Source organism: Stegodyphus dumicola, chromosome 2 (assembly GCF_044657685.1).
Source record: "Stegodyphus dumicola isolate Sdum_Otavi_A_Nest chromosome 2, ASM4465768v1".
Taxonomy (NCBI): Eukaryota; Metazoa; Arthropoda; class Arachnida; order Araneae; family Eresidae; genus Stegodyphus; species Stegodyphus dumicola.
Genome location: NC_140769.1, coordinates 101,709,959 through 101,725,093, shown reverse-complemented (window position 1 = coordinate 101,725,093; position 15,135 = coordinate 101,709,959). Strand labels below are relative to the sequence as shown.

At 34.1% G+C, this 15,135-nt stretch overlaps 1 protein-coding gene across 1 annotated transcript in view; it reads left to right on the top strand.

Moving 5' to 3' along the window:
* Positions 1-14,620, top strand: part of LOC118187497 (neprilysin-2-like) — a 135,289-nt gene extending 120,669 nt beyond the window's left edge. Inside the window, exons 19-20 of the mRNA XM_035357734.2 lie at positions 7,987-8,063; positions 14,333-14,620. Coding sequence (XP_035213625.1) covers positions 7,987-8,063; positions 14,333-14,417 — 162 coding nt within the window. The 3' untranslated portion in view covers positions 14,418-14,620. The remainder of the gene's footprint in view (positions 1-7,986; positions 8,064-14,332) is intronic.
* The last annotated feature ends 515 nt before the right edge of the window (positions 14,621-15,135 follow it).

Genomic DNA, 15,135 nt, shown 5'->3' with positions numbered 1-15,135 from the left:
TGAATTTAGTATTAACGGCAATGCAATATCCCATTTCGAGATCATCAAAAGGAAACAAAAGCAACTGTTAAACCTCGTCTACACGAAGAGACATATCTCCAAAGAAGTCTTCCTTGCAGTTATGTCTCTTCAGAGCATTTCGTCTACACAGGGAGATTTTGTATCTAAGTTCCTCTGACACTACTTACTAAGCTAATGAGAATAGTCAACGCAAATGATATGATTTGTATCTGATAGATCGATTGATCGCACAACGAATATAATTTGCAAAGTTTCCAATTCCATTATTTTTCAGAGTTTTTTTCTTAAATAATAGTAATAATAATAATAATAATCAGACTTAATAGCAGGCAGAAAGTATTTTTTTAACTTCTCTAATGACAGATTACAAAGACAATTGTAGACAGAATAAGCAAAGATGAAAGAAAACAACAAAACTAAAAAAAGAGTCCACAATATAATCTATAAATTTATTTTGATTCTCATCTTCCAATATCTCTCCCAGAGTGATCCATCATAAGGAGCAGAGGAACAACTCAGATGTGAGGCCTCCATTTCCTCGTGAAGGTTGCACAATTTACAAACTGGGATTGATATAATGATCATTCGATGCATATATTTTAAAAAGGAGTCAAGGTCAGTCACAAGACGAAAGATAGCAACAGATTTCTTTCTGGTCCATAAAGGAGTGTCCAAAATTCTGTCAATCCATAATTTAGCAGACAGAAAGTAGTCACCATAAAATATTTAAAAAATTTACTCTAACTTTAAACGTTAATAATTAAAATTATAAATTAAATTTCTTGCAAATGTTACGAAAAACGAAAATAGTAAGTTTAAAATCAATAGTCTTCATCTAAACACATATAACCAAGTGTCTATGACTGACGCTTTTCAAAAATCTATAACAAGAAAACGGTTAACCGTTTAAGTCCGGCGCGCCCTTCATTTTTCATATGCCAAAAATACGGCGCAGCGCGATAGCGCTTCTCTTGTTTTGTATCGAGAATGTGAAGACGCTGCTGTTGGTTAGTATACTTGAAAAAAAAAATTATTGAAAATTGAAAAAAAAATTATTTAAATAATAAATTGGTTTCGCATCAGGAGGAGGGGCATGCTTTGGTCCATGTACTTCAGAAAAAGTATTCGATTCGTTCGAAAAAATTGTATCTACGGGTAAAAACTCATCAATAATATCGTCATCGGAGGTACTTGCCGTTACTTCATCATCATCACTGCTATCACTAATAACTCGTAATCTCTTAGAACGAATGATGATGTCACTTCCACTATGACTTTCAAGGTCATTACTATACTCTTCATTATCACTTCTCATAACATAGTCACTTTCAAATGAATCAGAACTTGACATGGGTTATTTCGTAATTATCAGTATAACACTTGGTAAAAAATTAAAACAATTTCCAATTCCTATAAAACAACTGCTACTGATATCACTACAACTGCTCTCAATAATTGCGTAAAGTGTACTAACAGCAGCGTCTTCGCATTCCTCGATACAAAACAAGAAAAGCGCTATCGCGCTGCGCCGTATTTTTGGCATACGACGAGTGAAGCGCGATAGCGCTTCCCTGGACTCAAACGGTTAAGGTTAAAAAAATAATTCTTGCTGGAAACTCATCTGACAGGGCTTAACCGTTTTCTCCCAACGTTTCTGGTTTTAATTAAAAATTTTTCGACTGATGGCACTGCAGATAGTAAACCTGTAAATGAAAGAAAAATAATTGAGAACCAAATCACATTTTTTCGAAATTTTTTAATGACTGAAAAACACATTACAATATTTTCAAAATGTCCACCATCAGCTACAATCACATGTCGTAATCGACTGACGAAATTAGCAGACATTTTAAGTAAAGTGGCCAGTGGACTTGCTGCACATGCATCATTGGTAATTTCTTTAAGTTTCGCAAGTTTTCTTAGATTTTTTTCGACACACTTCATCTTTAAAGTGACCTCAAAGGAAGAAATCGCACGGATTCAAGCCTGGTGAATACGGTGGCCACTCTATTCACTTTCCTGTAAAGCATGGGGACCCACCAAGTCGCTGAACATTGGTAGTTCGGTCCGAGGTTCGAATCCGCAAACGAGCTAGCTGCATGGGCGTTTTCGTGGTTTTCCTCATATGTAACGAGTATACGAGCCAGTTTCCCTTAGAACGTCCTCCACGTAAGGCATCACTCCTGTTAGGCAGATAGCCCTCGAGGCTTTGCCGTCATCACGTAATAAAAAACTGTAAAGCATAGGTAATTTAAAGCAATTTCACGTTTATTAAAATAATCCCCTAAGAAACTCAAAACTGCAGAAGTCCATTGGGACCTCGCAACACATGAAGCACAGTGTCACAGATGATTCGACTAAAACATCTTTAATCCCCCAAAATGGTGCAAAATTTGAACACATCGTTCTGAAGTCAATGTATCACGTAGAAAAGAGGGTCCAATTACATTTCTTCTGCAAACAGCCGCCCATACAGTCACTTTTTTTTAGAACAGACTGATTGTGGAACACACAAAGGATGGTTTTCAGATCCCCAAATTCGCCAATTTTGCTTATTGATGAAACCTTTGAGACGGAAATGTGCTTCATCTGAAAACCATATAAAGTTCACATCAATCATTTCGAACACTTCATTCCCAAACACGTTCCTTTTCTCAACAATCATACGGTCGGAAGAGATTGATGTGTGTTAATTTTGTACGAGAACAAAGACAGGCACTTGCATTATCTTACTCGTCGGCATTTTGCTCAATAGACATGCGTTTGCAATTTTTCGGACTGATTTACTAGGGGGAGCGAGTAATTGTTTCCTCAACTACCTGTGCATTTGCTTCTGTGACAGCCGAACGCCATCGTCCAACAGTTTCGACTTTCTCATACGCAGCACCTGTTCGTTTGAATTTCTTGCATATAATGTTTTTATTGTATTCGGCTGTGGAATACTAGCTACTTGGAATTTGTACTGAAAGTTTTTTGTTGTTGCTGTAACACTTTCCCTCAGCCAATGGATTTCCAATACAATAAAAATCCTTTCCTCCAACAAATACATCATTTTCAATACTTTCTTACAGAATCTGCTGGTAAGCTCTTTGCTGTTCATCGAGTCTATATGCCATTTGTTGACTCTACGGGCGCTTCAAATAGATTGACTGCTTGACCGAAGTCCAGGAGGAGAGTATTGGAGATGGAGAGGGGCGTGACCCTTGTCACGTGTGCTGCTCATCGAGAAACATATAACACTTCTTTTAAGTCAAAACAAGAACCCCTTCAGCGAACGCTTATTTTGATGATTTGGATACATCAAAACTGGAAAGATTGGTAGGAGGGACTTGTAGCACCATCAGTCGTAAAATTTTTTAACTATAACCGGGAACTGAGGGAGGAAACATTTATCCCTTGACAAATGAATTTGCTGCAAAAACCGTGTTTTTTGTTAACCTTGACCGTTTTCTTGTTAAGAATTTCTAAAACCTTCAGTCTATTTTAGAACACCTTATATATATATATATATATATACCTTATATATATCATATATATATATATATATGTATGATAATATATCAAGCAAAGTAGTAATTACAATTTTGAAAAACCAATTTGGTCTAGAAAATATATATATATATATATAACAATTTTTATATTTTACTTATTTTGCAGCATATTGCGCAAGATGTTTATATTATTTTTATATTATTTTATTTTATTGTTTATATTATTTTATTATTATTATTATATATTATTTTATTATTGTTTATATTATTTTATTATCATATATATATATATATATATATATATATATATATATATGATAATGATTTTGAGTGGGTGACTGAATAAATTAGAAGATCGCCGCTTATATTTAGAAGATATTCGTTAAACTATGAGATGCTTATCTGTGTCATAATTACTTAGAGAGACACCAAGGCGTAGATTCACAGGAGAAATAAGGAAGATAACTTTGAAGAAAAAACAAATGAATTTATTTGTGAAAATTGTTTCATTTCACATTGTTCTTGGGCACCTTATGCTCTTCCACAGTTTTTGTATAACAGCAGTTTATATCTTAACAAGGAACAGAGCGGAGCGATGAGGAGCACGTTTCTAACAACAAGCGAAGCGTCGAAAAAGCAAAAGTTGCTGCGCAGTTAATATCTATGGTATTTAGAATCAAAATTTTCTTTAATCTGATTTGCTGAGATTTCACCGATTTGTAGGTATGATTGTATAAAATGATTAATTTTGAAACACGCACTTCTAGAAAATATTATTGCTATTTTTAGAAAGAGGGGCAAAGTACCCAAATTAAAAGAGGAATTAAGGGGCTATTGTTAATTTAAAGTATAATTTAGCTGCATAATTTTTATCTTACGTATTTATATTATAAATGTACATTATTCAATCGTCTCTATAATATATGTTTAGAAATTTAAATAAAAATCCTATAGTAAATGGAAATTTACTTTACATTTACTTCAATATATATATATGTGTGTGTGTGTGTGTGTGTGTTTTAAAAAGAATATCTTATGATATGAAAAATTGTTTAAGAGATTAGAAGGTGCTGTTAAGCGATAGTGAGAACGCTTTAATATTTGACATACTGTAATAAAAGCTAGAAAATCTTTCTTAAATTTGATTCTTAAAAGGGAAATGGAAAAATAATTAGAGTCAAAAAATATAATAGGATAAACCAATAAAACTGCTAATTATTCTTTGCTTAACGCTTTAAATAGAACTTTTCAAAAGGTAAGTATTTAAAACATTAAACCTGGACAATTAATGACTGCCGAATACAGGTTTCGTTTTTCCTCTGAGATGAGATCCATACCGCTACTTAATTGTCCAAAAATTATAAAAAATGCTACTTTTCATCTCAGAATGTCATAAACTAACTCGATGTACTGTACTTAAGCTCTGTATTATTGAAATGCAAACATTTAAAGGTAATACAAAAATATCGTAATTGAAATGCAAAGTTCATACAAAAAACAAACACTCATAAAAAGAAATAATCTAGAAAACTGTACACAAAATATTTGAAAGCGTTATTCAAATTTATTAATTTATGAAAAACGCGAGAATTAGTCCTAAAAATCAACAGTTTTATTCAATGGAGCTAAATCATAAGAAACTCTAAATTCTTAACTTGCTATTAGTAGTAGAAGAATTTTTCTAAAAAATAGAAATTTAGGTAATAATGTAAAAGGCAAACCTGTATGCAGTACAAAAAGTTTTTGGTTACTTTTCTTTCTTGGTTTGCGTGATTTGGCGAGCTTTTTGGCTAAAACGGTCATCCACTATTGGTGGTATTTTTGGTGGTATACACCAATATATATATAGATTAATATATATATTAAAGAAGTTTAAAAAGTTAAAATTAAAAAAAACCTTGATACAAATTTGCGCAATGTTCTGCAAGATTTGAAAATAATAACTAACTAAATAAAAAAAAAATCGGAATGAAAAAGAATAAAATTTCGTATTAAAAATTTCCAAAATCCAATCTAACTTCTCCGGGTTACATTATAAACTCGTAAAACGCAAATTTAAGAAAATTACAGAATTGTAATCAAAAAATTTTCACTTCAAGAAGTAAAATCATATAAAAAACAGGAAATATGTACATAATAAAACCAAATGAAATAAAAGTTTAATCTCTTTTGTTTAACGCTTCAGACAGAACGTGCTAAGGGGAAAGTTTTTTGAAGTTTTGAATTAAGTTGATTAATGAGTGTCGAAAATATGTTTTGTTCCACTGAATTCTCTGAGACTCTAAACTACTTTATCTTTAGTAATCAATGTTTAATAATTAATAAAAATAAATCTTCTTTTGTCTTAGCCCATTAGCAATCAGGACCGCTATTGTTTACCAACTGCTGTCTTCTTCATCCCGTTTTTCTTATATATATATATATATATATATATATTTGATAAATATTGAAGAAGTGATCGCAGATGGAATAAAAATTGCAATTACAATATTAGAAATAAATGTCCTAGTTATACGTAACTAGAACTCTTGAGCGTCTCTACATTAACTCAGTGAAGATCTTTTATTTGTACATGCCTCAAAATAACCTATACATACTACAGTCAAAAGTCTTTAATCCAGACGTTCATAATCCGGAATGATCTATAATCTGGACCTCAGAGCTACAAACTTTCTGCGCCTGCGTAAACGCATAATGCATCTACGCATGCGAGTTTAATGCATAACGGACGGTATCTGATGACGGTTAATGTATAACGGACGGTATACGTAAAGCTAAGCTAAAATTATCTATCTATTTTAGTTAATGTTGCAGATTGCGTTGTTCCTTAATCTTCTAATTGGATCCGGCTTATTATTTTTTGCAGACTGTTAGAGCAATTTTATAAAAGTAAGCTTGAACTTCCATTATATCAAAAAGAATTTCTGATTCTCGAGCTGCCAAAGGATCTACAAAGCGAAAGCATGTTTCGATGTCCATCAAGCAAAAAAGTGGAATTGCTGCAAAAAATGGATAAAGGCATATCCTTTGTTTCTCTAACCATTCCGAAATCTGTTTATCAATTACACGCAGCTCTGCAGGGGGGGGAGGTAACGTCGCGGCGTGCAATGAACTGGAAAATGATCTGTCATCACTATCATTATCTTCAGGGCAGATGTTTTTATTTTATTCGGCGTATAATTCCTTACTAAATGTAGTATTTCATATCGATGTACTCCGTCTTTGATATGATTTAAATCAAATTCCTCGTCATTATAAATATCACGAATACACATCAAATAGTTTTCTGGTTGCAATTTTCTAATTTCGACTATGCGTAATGCATTATTAAGGTTTTTTTTTTTTTTTTTTTTTTTTTTTTTTTTTTTTTTTTTTTTTTAAATTTCGATACCCTTTAGATCATAATTGCTCTTTATTTCATAAATTACGGTTTCATATTTTTAATTTTATAATTTCTGCATGCCATCTTACCAGATTTAAACTGATGATCTATGATCCGGAAAAACCGATAATCCGGAATCGCCGAAGTCCTGACGAGTCCGGATTAAAGACTTTTGACTCTATTAAATGAAACTTGCTTATATATATAGCAGCATTCATATTTCCTCTATTATATAAAAGTATGATAGCTGATTTTCAGTAGGAAATTTACAAAACAAGTAAAACAAACATCACAGTCAAAGTAAAACAAACTTTTCTGTAAAAGTAAAAAAAAAAAAAAAATTGCTCTTACGCTACTGAAAATAATTGTCCTGCATAACTTGAACACTAAAGCACCTACCCATCAACTCAAAGATTATTTGTAGTAAAGAACGCCTACTTTACAGTTCTAAATTGTTTTCACGTAACCTGCACGTTTATGTTCCAAATAGCTGGCAGAGACATTTATTTATTTTATTTGAGCCGGAAATACTGGAATATGAATTAATCCTTCGCCGGGATTCCAACTCCAAACCTCATGATTACCAGCCAGACATGCTTTGAATTATACCACAAAGGCCCGCATAAAAAAGGATAAAATTCCTTACAAGCTGACGATGACTTACAAGCGACTTTGTGAATTTTTTGCTATATCTTATGCTAACTAAAGTTAGGCAAACTGAACCTTGCCGTGCTTAAGATATTGCTGTCCTTAATCCTCCTCTACACTGTTTTGTTTCTTTAACAGCGACTGTATAATTTATTGATATTTACTAAAGGGTACATTTTTTGCTGTCAATCAAACAATTTTCAACGTATCCCAATGGCGCACATATATGCCATTTATTTCACTGACATTTTCTTTTGTAGCATTTAATTTGAATGGTTTTAAAAATGTACCCAGCTTTCAACTTTTGTTTCATATAAGCAACCGATTGAAAGCTAATATTTTTAATAACCCCTGGACGGCGAAACCGAAACTTTCTTTGGTATCGCCTCTTTTATTTAGTATACACATTCACATTTGTAAAGTATTTTGTTACTAATATTTCAGCTGTGGTGCGAGAAAGCAGAAGAATCCTATAGCGAAAAGCAATTTTCCATTAAGACAAGCTACCCGCATCAGTATAAGTAAGTGAAATACTAATGGCTTTACAAAACATAACGATCACTTCCTCCAGCTTTATTTTTCCCCAAGATAAATTTATCAAATTTAAAAAGAAAACATTAATAGAAGTCACTTACCCATCCAACCGGGATAGTGGTTAGCAACGCGGAATGCCGTACTGAAAGGTCCAGGTTCGAATCCCGGAGTAAGCATGGATGTTTGCAAATGCATATTGTCTGTGCGGCGAGTGTTCTTCATTAAAATTGGGGACAGAACCGAGCCAAGTCATACTGCCACTTGTATTGTGCTCAAGGCTTTTGCCAGCGACAACTGCAATGTTGCACTCTTTGACACGATGAATTTCGTGGACTTGTTCTGATGTTACTGTCGCAAAAATGAGATAATTCACAGAATGGGGATCACTTAAATCACATAGCAACAGGAACACCAGTAACCGGGCGATAGGCCCCAAAATATTGGTAATTCGACGCTGAAGACCAGTAGTTGGACGTGCAATCGACTCCATCTGATAGGGCTTCTGCAGGGATGATTTCTAGTTTTCCCCATGTGTAATATTTATACGAGCCATATCTATTTTGAAAGTCCTCGAAGGCGTCCCTTCTCTTTAGGCAAATAGCCCTTGCGTGCTTTGCCATAATCAGATTACTTCTTAGATACTTCTTTTTCGAAGATCATGCCAACGTTATGCAAGCGTCTTAATATAACTTCAAAGAAAAACAGCTTGGGGGGAGGATAAAATCAGTCGATCTCCGAGGGCATTGTACTGATGGATGTGTGGATATTACATTCCAATCTAAATCTGTTATAATACCTTATCGAGGAAATTTCTAACATTCTAAATGACAGTTTCTACACTTGAAACGAAACGTGATAACATGCATTCTAGTAATGCATGTTATCGCGTTTTGTTTCAAACTGTTATCTGGTGTCATCGCGTTCTAGTCTGTCATCTGGTGATAAAATTTTGTTTTAGAAATTCAAAATCAGATGCTGATATAATTATTCGTTTTTATAGACTTTTAAATTTCTTATTTGTAGATATCTATCTGGACAGCCTGAATTAATCAAAATGTGCTCTACTGGAAAATAATTTTTATGTACTTTAAATTTCTTACTGGCAGAGATTTATCTGGACAACTTGAACTTATTAGAAAATGTTCGGATAGAAAATTACTTCCTTGTGCTTAAGAGTAAAGCTAGAAGCATGAAATTTTGGTGATATGTTCGCACTATTGAAAGATTATATCTGTTGAAATTGCAAATACATAATATGCGGATAGATTTAATAACGTAAAGCTTGAATATGAATTTAGATAATCTTTAAATATGCGCGGATTATTTTGTAAGATTTATATTTTTCTTTCGGAAATAAATGACTTGCTTTTTTGATAATAAAGAATGCCCCAAAGGCGGCTGCGAAGTTAGTGTAGCCGTTTGAATCAGCTTAATTTATCTGTGAATGTTGATCTTCCTGTCTGTCTGGTTCTCTGGTTAATCTAGTCCATAGATGAACCTCTGCATAAGATGACCCTCACTTCAAAATCGGGCACCTTCAGTGCTAAGATTCAAGCTTCAATGAAAAACACGACTATTACACGAAAATTATCAAAATAAGATGGAATAATGTACAATCTAGTACGCTTTCCCGCTAATTCCAAATAATTGGGTTACGTGTCGGGTTAGAACCTACTGGAGAGCGTAATGAATGTCTGTAGAGCTTTCATATAGATGTTGTTTCTGCCTAGGATAATGCACCTATGCACCTATTCAGCGCAATGCTTTCTTAAACATGCACGCCAGTACCATCGTAATTGTCTCTTTCTTTCATATTCTTGAATTAAAATTGTGTCCCCTTCCCTCTCCAGATCAACTGCAGTTTAAAAATGTTCATGACAATGAAATGGCTGTCATCTTCAAAGAGGACGTCATTCCGTTTAATGATGTGTCTAACCTTAGTTCACGCTACGCTATTCTTAAACAGGGCTATCAGTAAAATGCAACACTCATTTGACAGTTAAGGAAGGCAGAGACACCATAATTCTACGAAGAAATTAGTTGGTATTAGCTCACGTCCCCGCATATCTAGCGTTGAGATACATCAAATAACATTATAAGGTGTTGTTTCCGTTGTGGCTCAGGACAGTGTAACATTCAGGTAGGTGACGGAAAAAGGAAATTCCTGGCGGTTACCAGAGGTTAGCAAAAGTTCTCTCTGCCCGCCATCAAGAGATTTTGCAATAAGTATAATTTTGACGTGGCCAGAAAAGGACTGAGAGTACATAATTGATACATTACAAATGATTTTTACTGTAAATAAGAACAGTACAACATTCAGGAAAAGCTCGGGAAAGTGGTTAGTGACTCTGACTGCCGTCCCGAAGAACCCGGGTTCGAATCTCGGAGAAGGAATGTATGTAATTTGTCCGTCCCTTAATAGAAGGCAACGGAGGCCCACCTATTAGCTGCCTCCATAATAAAGAGGCTAACACTCCCTTAGTAGTGGCCAATACCAAGTGAAAGCGGCTAAAGCCGGCCATTGGAGAAAAAAATTCCTTAAGGCAGGTAAATAGGTCACTTTTATGAAAACGTCTGGTCACAAAAAACCGTAACATTTGACGTCCTGTTTTCCCGCCAAAATACTGAGTAATTCCGCCCGCTGATTTAGGCTGTTCGTTATGTCTCTAGGAACGTGCATTATTGGCATTCGAAACCGCAAACGTCAACCTGCCAAATAACCTTGCTCCTTGATCTACACGGGTGTTATTAGTATCTTAGACTATATCTACATGAAAACACTGAAGCATGGTTAACTGTTTTATCCCCATATGCTTATTGTAACATTTCAGGCCCTTGATTAGGGCTCTTTCCAAGTTTTGCACAGCATTCTATCACACTGCTGCCGCACAGTGATTGAGATTTCTTCCTCACACGCCATGACAAAATGTAGCAAATACTTTAAATCTTATACCCAAGTACTGAAGATCGAGGTTGTCCAACAACGGATTCAAAAATAGGGACGTATAAATTTCACAAAACCGAATAGTGGTTTTCCTTATTAAATATCGGGGAAAAGAATGAGATGCAATCTCAAGAACTTTTCCGTCAGCTCTTTTAAAATAATGTGAGGAAATTCTTGAATAGAAATTAAGCTGGACCGAAAGATGAAAACGAAATCCTTTTACTCAATTTACAAGGTGAGCCCATAAGGTAACTGGACAAATTAAAAGACAAACGATAAATAAAAAGAGAAAAATAAATATATGTTTAGAAATAATGAAATGTCAACTCTTATTAAAGCCAGTTTAAAGTGGTTATTTGTACGAAGCAATTATATAAAAAAACATCAAGCTTCGGTATAAATTAGATAAATCTACTACCGAAACTTTAGAGATGATTCGAACAGTATATGTTCATGCATGTTATCAAGAACACAAGTAAGCGCGAAAGCTTTGAAAGATGTACCAAAGATTGGGTACATCTCTCAACATGAGTGTCGCCCTTTCAGCTTCATAGAATGAGGGAAATGTGTGGAAACGCCGTTCTTTGGTAAAAGCTGATAGAGTCGGCAGCTTTCAGACATGCTTGAGATAAGCAAAAAAGTCAGCAGCTTTCAGACGTGCTTGGGATAAGCAAAGAAAGCTGTGGGTTAATTTGAATTGAAAATCTGAAAACAGTAAATGTTGTGCTCTATTTGTGCCTCGAAGTTTAACAGAACAGCACAAAGGAGGTAGAAAATCTTGCTGTGAAAATTTGCTCACTACTGCAAGACATGGCAATAATTCTTACAAATTGTATCATAGCGGAAGATAAGACCTGGTATCCACAGTACGACACAGAAGCAAAAAGAATGAAGGGCACCTGTGAAAAAGACCCCCTTCTCCTTCCGCCACACACACACAGAAGAAAAGGAGCGCAGATGTAAAAATCAAAGACTAGGGGGATATATTGATCACATTTTTTGCTTAAAAAGAATTTATTCACCATGAATTTGTCTGTGAAAATCAGTATGTTTATAAAGAGCTGCTTTTCCTATTAAAAACAGAATAAGATGAGTTAGACAGGAAATTTTGTATTCGGGGGCAATGGTTCCTTTTGCACGATAATGTTGTACTAGGCCTGTACAACAATATCTTGCTAAGCAGTCAACTGCAGTTACAAATCCCCCACCATATTCTCGCGACTTATCTCCGGCCCTTTTTTTTTCTTTTTGAAAAGCTTAAGTGGGCAATGAAAGGACAGAGATTTGAAAAAGTCCCAAATATTAAATCAAATATTACGCGTATTTTGCGAAACGGTTGGTTCCAAAGCCTAGAAGCAGTGTTTCAATGACCCAAAGAAACGTTTGTATAGATTCCTCTGGCGATTATTTTGAAGAAAATTTTATTTGAAGGTTAGGAATCTTTTTCTTATTTATAAGAAATTGCGAGGTTGCTTTTCAGGCGCACCTTGTATTTGCTTTCTTATTTCTGTGATTAAATGTACATGAATTAAGGGTGCGCCCTACCACTTTACGCTGAATGCTTCCAATTCTCATCACAGGAATACGGCATAAATTCGTTTAGGTTTTATATATAATATGTGTATAATGATTTGGAAGTTGAAGTGATACGTTGATAGCATAAAGAGTCATGTCCAGTTTCAGTATTCCTTTTTGTTGTTGTCTGTAAATGTTTTTATTAAGATAGCACAAGTCTGAAGACAGATGAAGTGACAAGGCTAGCTAGCAAGAGAAGCACAAAACGAATGTGATGTTCTCAAGGTGAAAGCTGGGTTCAAAGTGATTTCAGTTTTGATTTAGATTTACTGTGTTACCTTTGATTTGCTTTGTTCTGATTGACTAATGTTTAAGTGTCTAAATTTATTAAAATTATTATCGCCTCAAGCCGTACGTAAGTTATCTGCGTCATGAACTTTATGCAAGAATCATATCGCAGATATTCGTTTTCAGATGACACAGTTTAGAGCGATTTATTATAAGCATTACTGTTTTAAGGACAGAAATGGGAATTTAACAAACTAAAATTGAGAATTAAGGGAACTATTACAAATTCAGTCAGCATTTTGATCTACATATTTTTATTTTACATATATTAAATATGTGGGGTGATTTAGAGGTTGATGAGGCATACGAAGTGACACAGCTTCGGGCATAAAAATGGTGAAGCAATCATTGTCGGCCTAATAATTCTTTATTTTTGTTGACAAACATTTTTAAAGAAAACATATATAAAATGGCATGGTAAACACGTAAATATACAATTTTAGATTTTTGAAAAATATTTTATGAAAGACTGAGCAGCAAGAGTTGGCAAATCGGCTGTAGAAAAGCAAGAGACAAAATGCGATGTATTCAAAATGAAAACCCATTCTTCTGAACCACGTTTTCTTACTTAGTTTTGGTAAAGCTTTATTTGGATTAGTTAATTTCAAGTTTAGGTTCCCAAATTTGAACACATTGTTGAGTGAAGTGTTATGCAAATGCCTACAGCATTAACGTTATGTAAGTATAACGAGAGAAAGATTAATTCTTAAATTGCGCAGCTTGAGGACATTTATTACAAGTAGTTACTATTTTAGGGCAGACAGGAGGAATAACCAAATTAAAATGGTCATTTTTAGTCCAAAAGGGCTTTGTCCCTGAAGGACTATTGTTTTAATTTTGCGTTGAATCACTATAAAATGTCCGTTTCACTTTTCAAATTGTTGCCACCAAATGATTTCTCGCATTGTGATAAAACAGCGGTACATAGAGCCATCGAATTTTGAATGACATAATTCTCCTACAAATATGGGGATGTGGAAGACCAAATTTTAAATTTGGAATTAGTTTTATTATCGATTTCATATTTTTTAAAACTTTAACGAATTTTTGAGTAACAGACTCAATGATTTAAAAGCGAGCAAAGGCAACACTCTCTAAAGGGGGAGAAAAAAAACCTTTTGATCTCCAGCGCTCGGAACTGTGCATCGGAAATTCTAAAGATAGGCTCATTTTAAAATTATTTTGTGACATTGCTATTGAACTCAATTTTATGGTTTAAGTGCCAAGAACATGATATTTAATAAATAAAGATAACACACAAAACATTAAAAAAACGCCTCTTTGGACGTAATTTAAAATCTGAAAACTTTCAGATTTTTTTTTCTTTATAAATGATTTAATTTTTTTCTATTTTATATTTTCATGTACGGTCATTTTTTTTTTTTTATTATTTATTTATGTTTCAAGTTTAATTTTTTTTTTTTTTTTTTTTTTTTTTTTTTTTCCCAGAGCGATAGCATCAGTATTAAACATTCCAGAGTTTGCCGAAGATTTTGGGTGCGCGCCTCGACAAACTCAGTGTCAGATTCAGTAGGGATTCTCTACCAATATCTACACTTCAGAATCCATTTTACAGTAAAATATATTCCAGGAAACAAAATTCTGCGTTACATTTTTATTGATGTAATTCTTTGGCTAGTACAGTCCTGGTTATATAGATATAGTATATTACATCTGTAAATGGATATACTTATGTAAGCAATTTCTGAATTTCAAATAAAATGTTAAATGTATTGTTTGGTGATTTGCTTCATATTTTTATTGTAGTTATATATGCATTTAATGTAGTTATATATATATATGGGTGAATCAAAGAATTGTACACCTAGCACTTATTCCTCTTGCATCTGGAATGCGTTCATTCAACTATCGATAATGAGATTTACTACAAGATATGTATAGCCAATTATGTCTTAAACTCACGAATTTCACTCTCTACACGTATTCGAGAGGTTCGGAGTTCGAGTCCTGGCGAGGACATTACACATTTTTCATGTTTTCCTAACATCGAAACATTCTAATGACTCTAGAAGTAGTGCCCTAACTAAAACGTGGTCGACGATAATTCGTCCCTACTTGATTGAGTCCCTTAATCCCCCCGTCGCCCTTTAAAAGAAGGAGTACATAAGGTATTTTCTCCCCTTTAAAAGAGTTAGTATAAAAGGTATTTTCTCCCTTCTTTACGCATGCCTTCGTGATGTAACTGGAAGAACACTCGATGAACATTCAGAAGGTCCGAAATCCCAACCAGG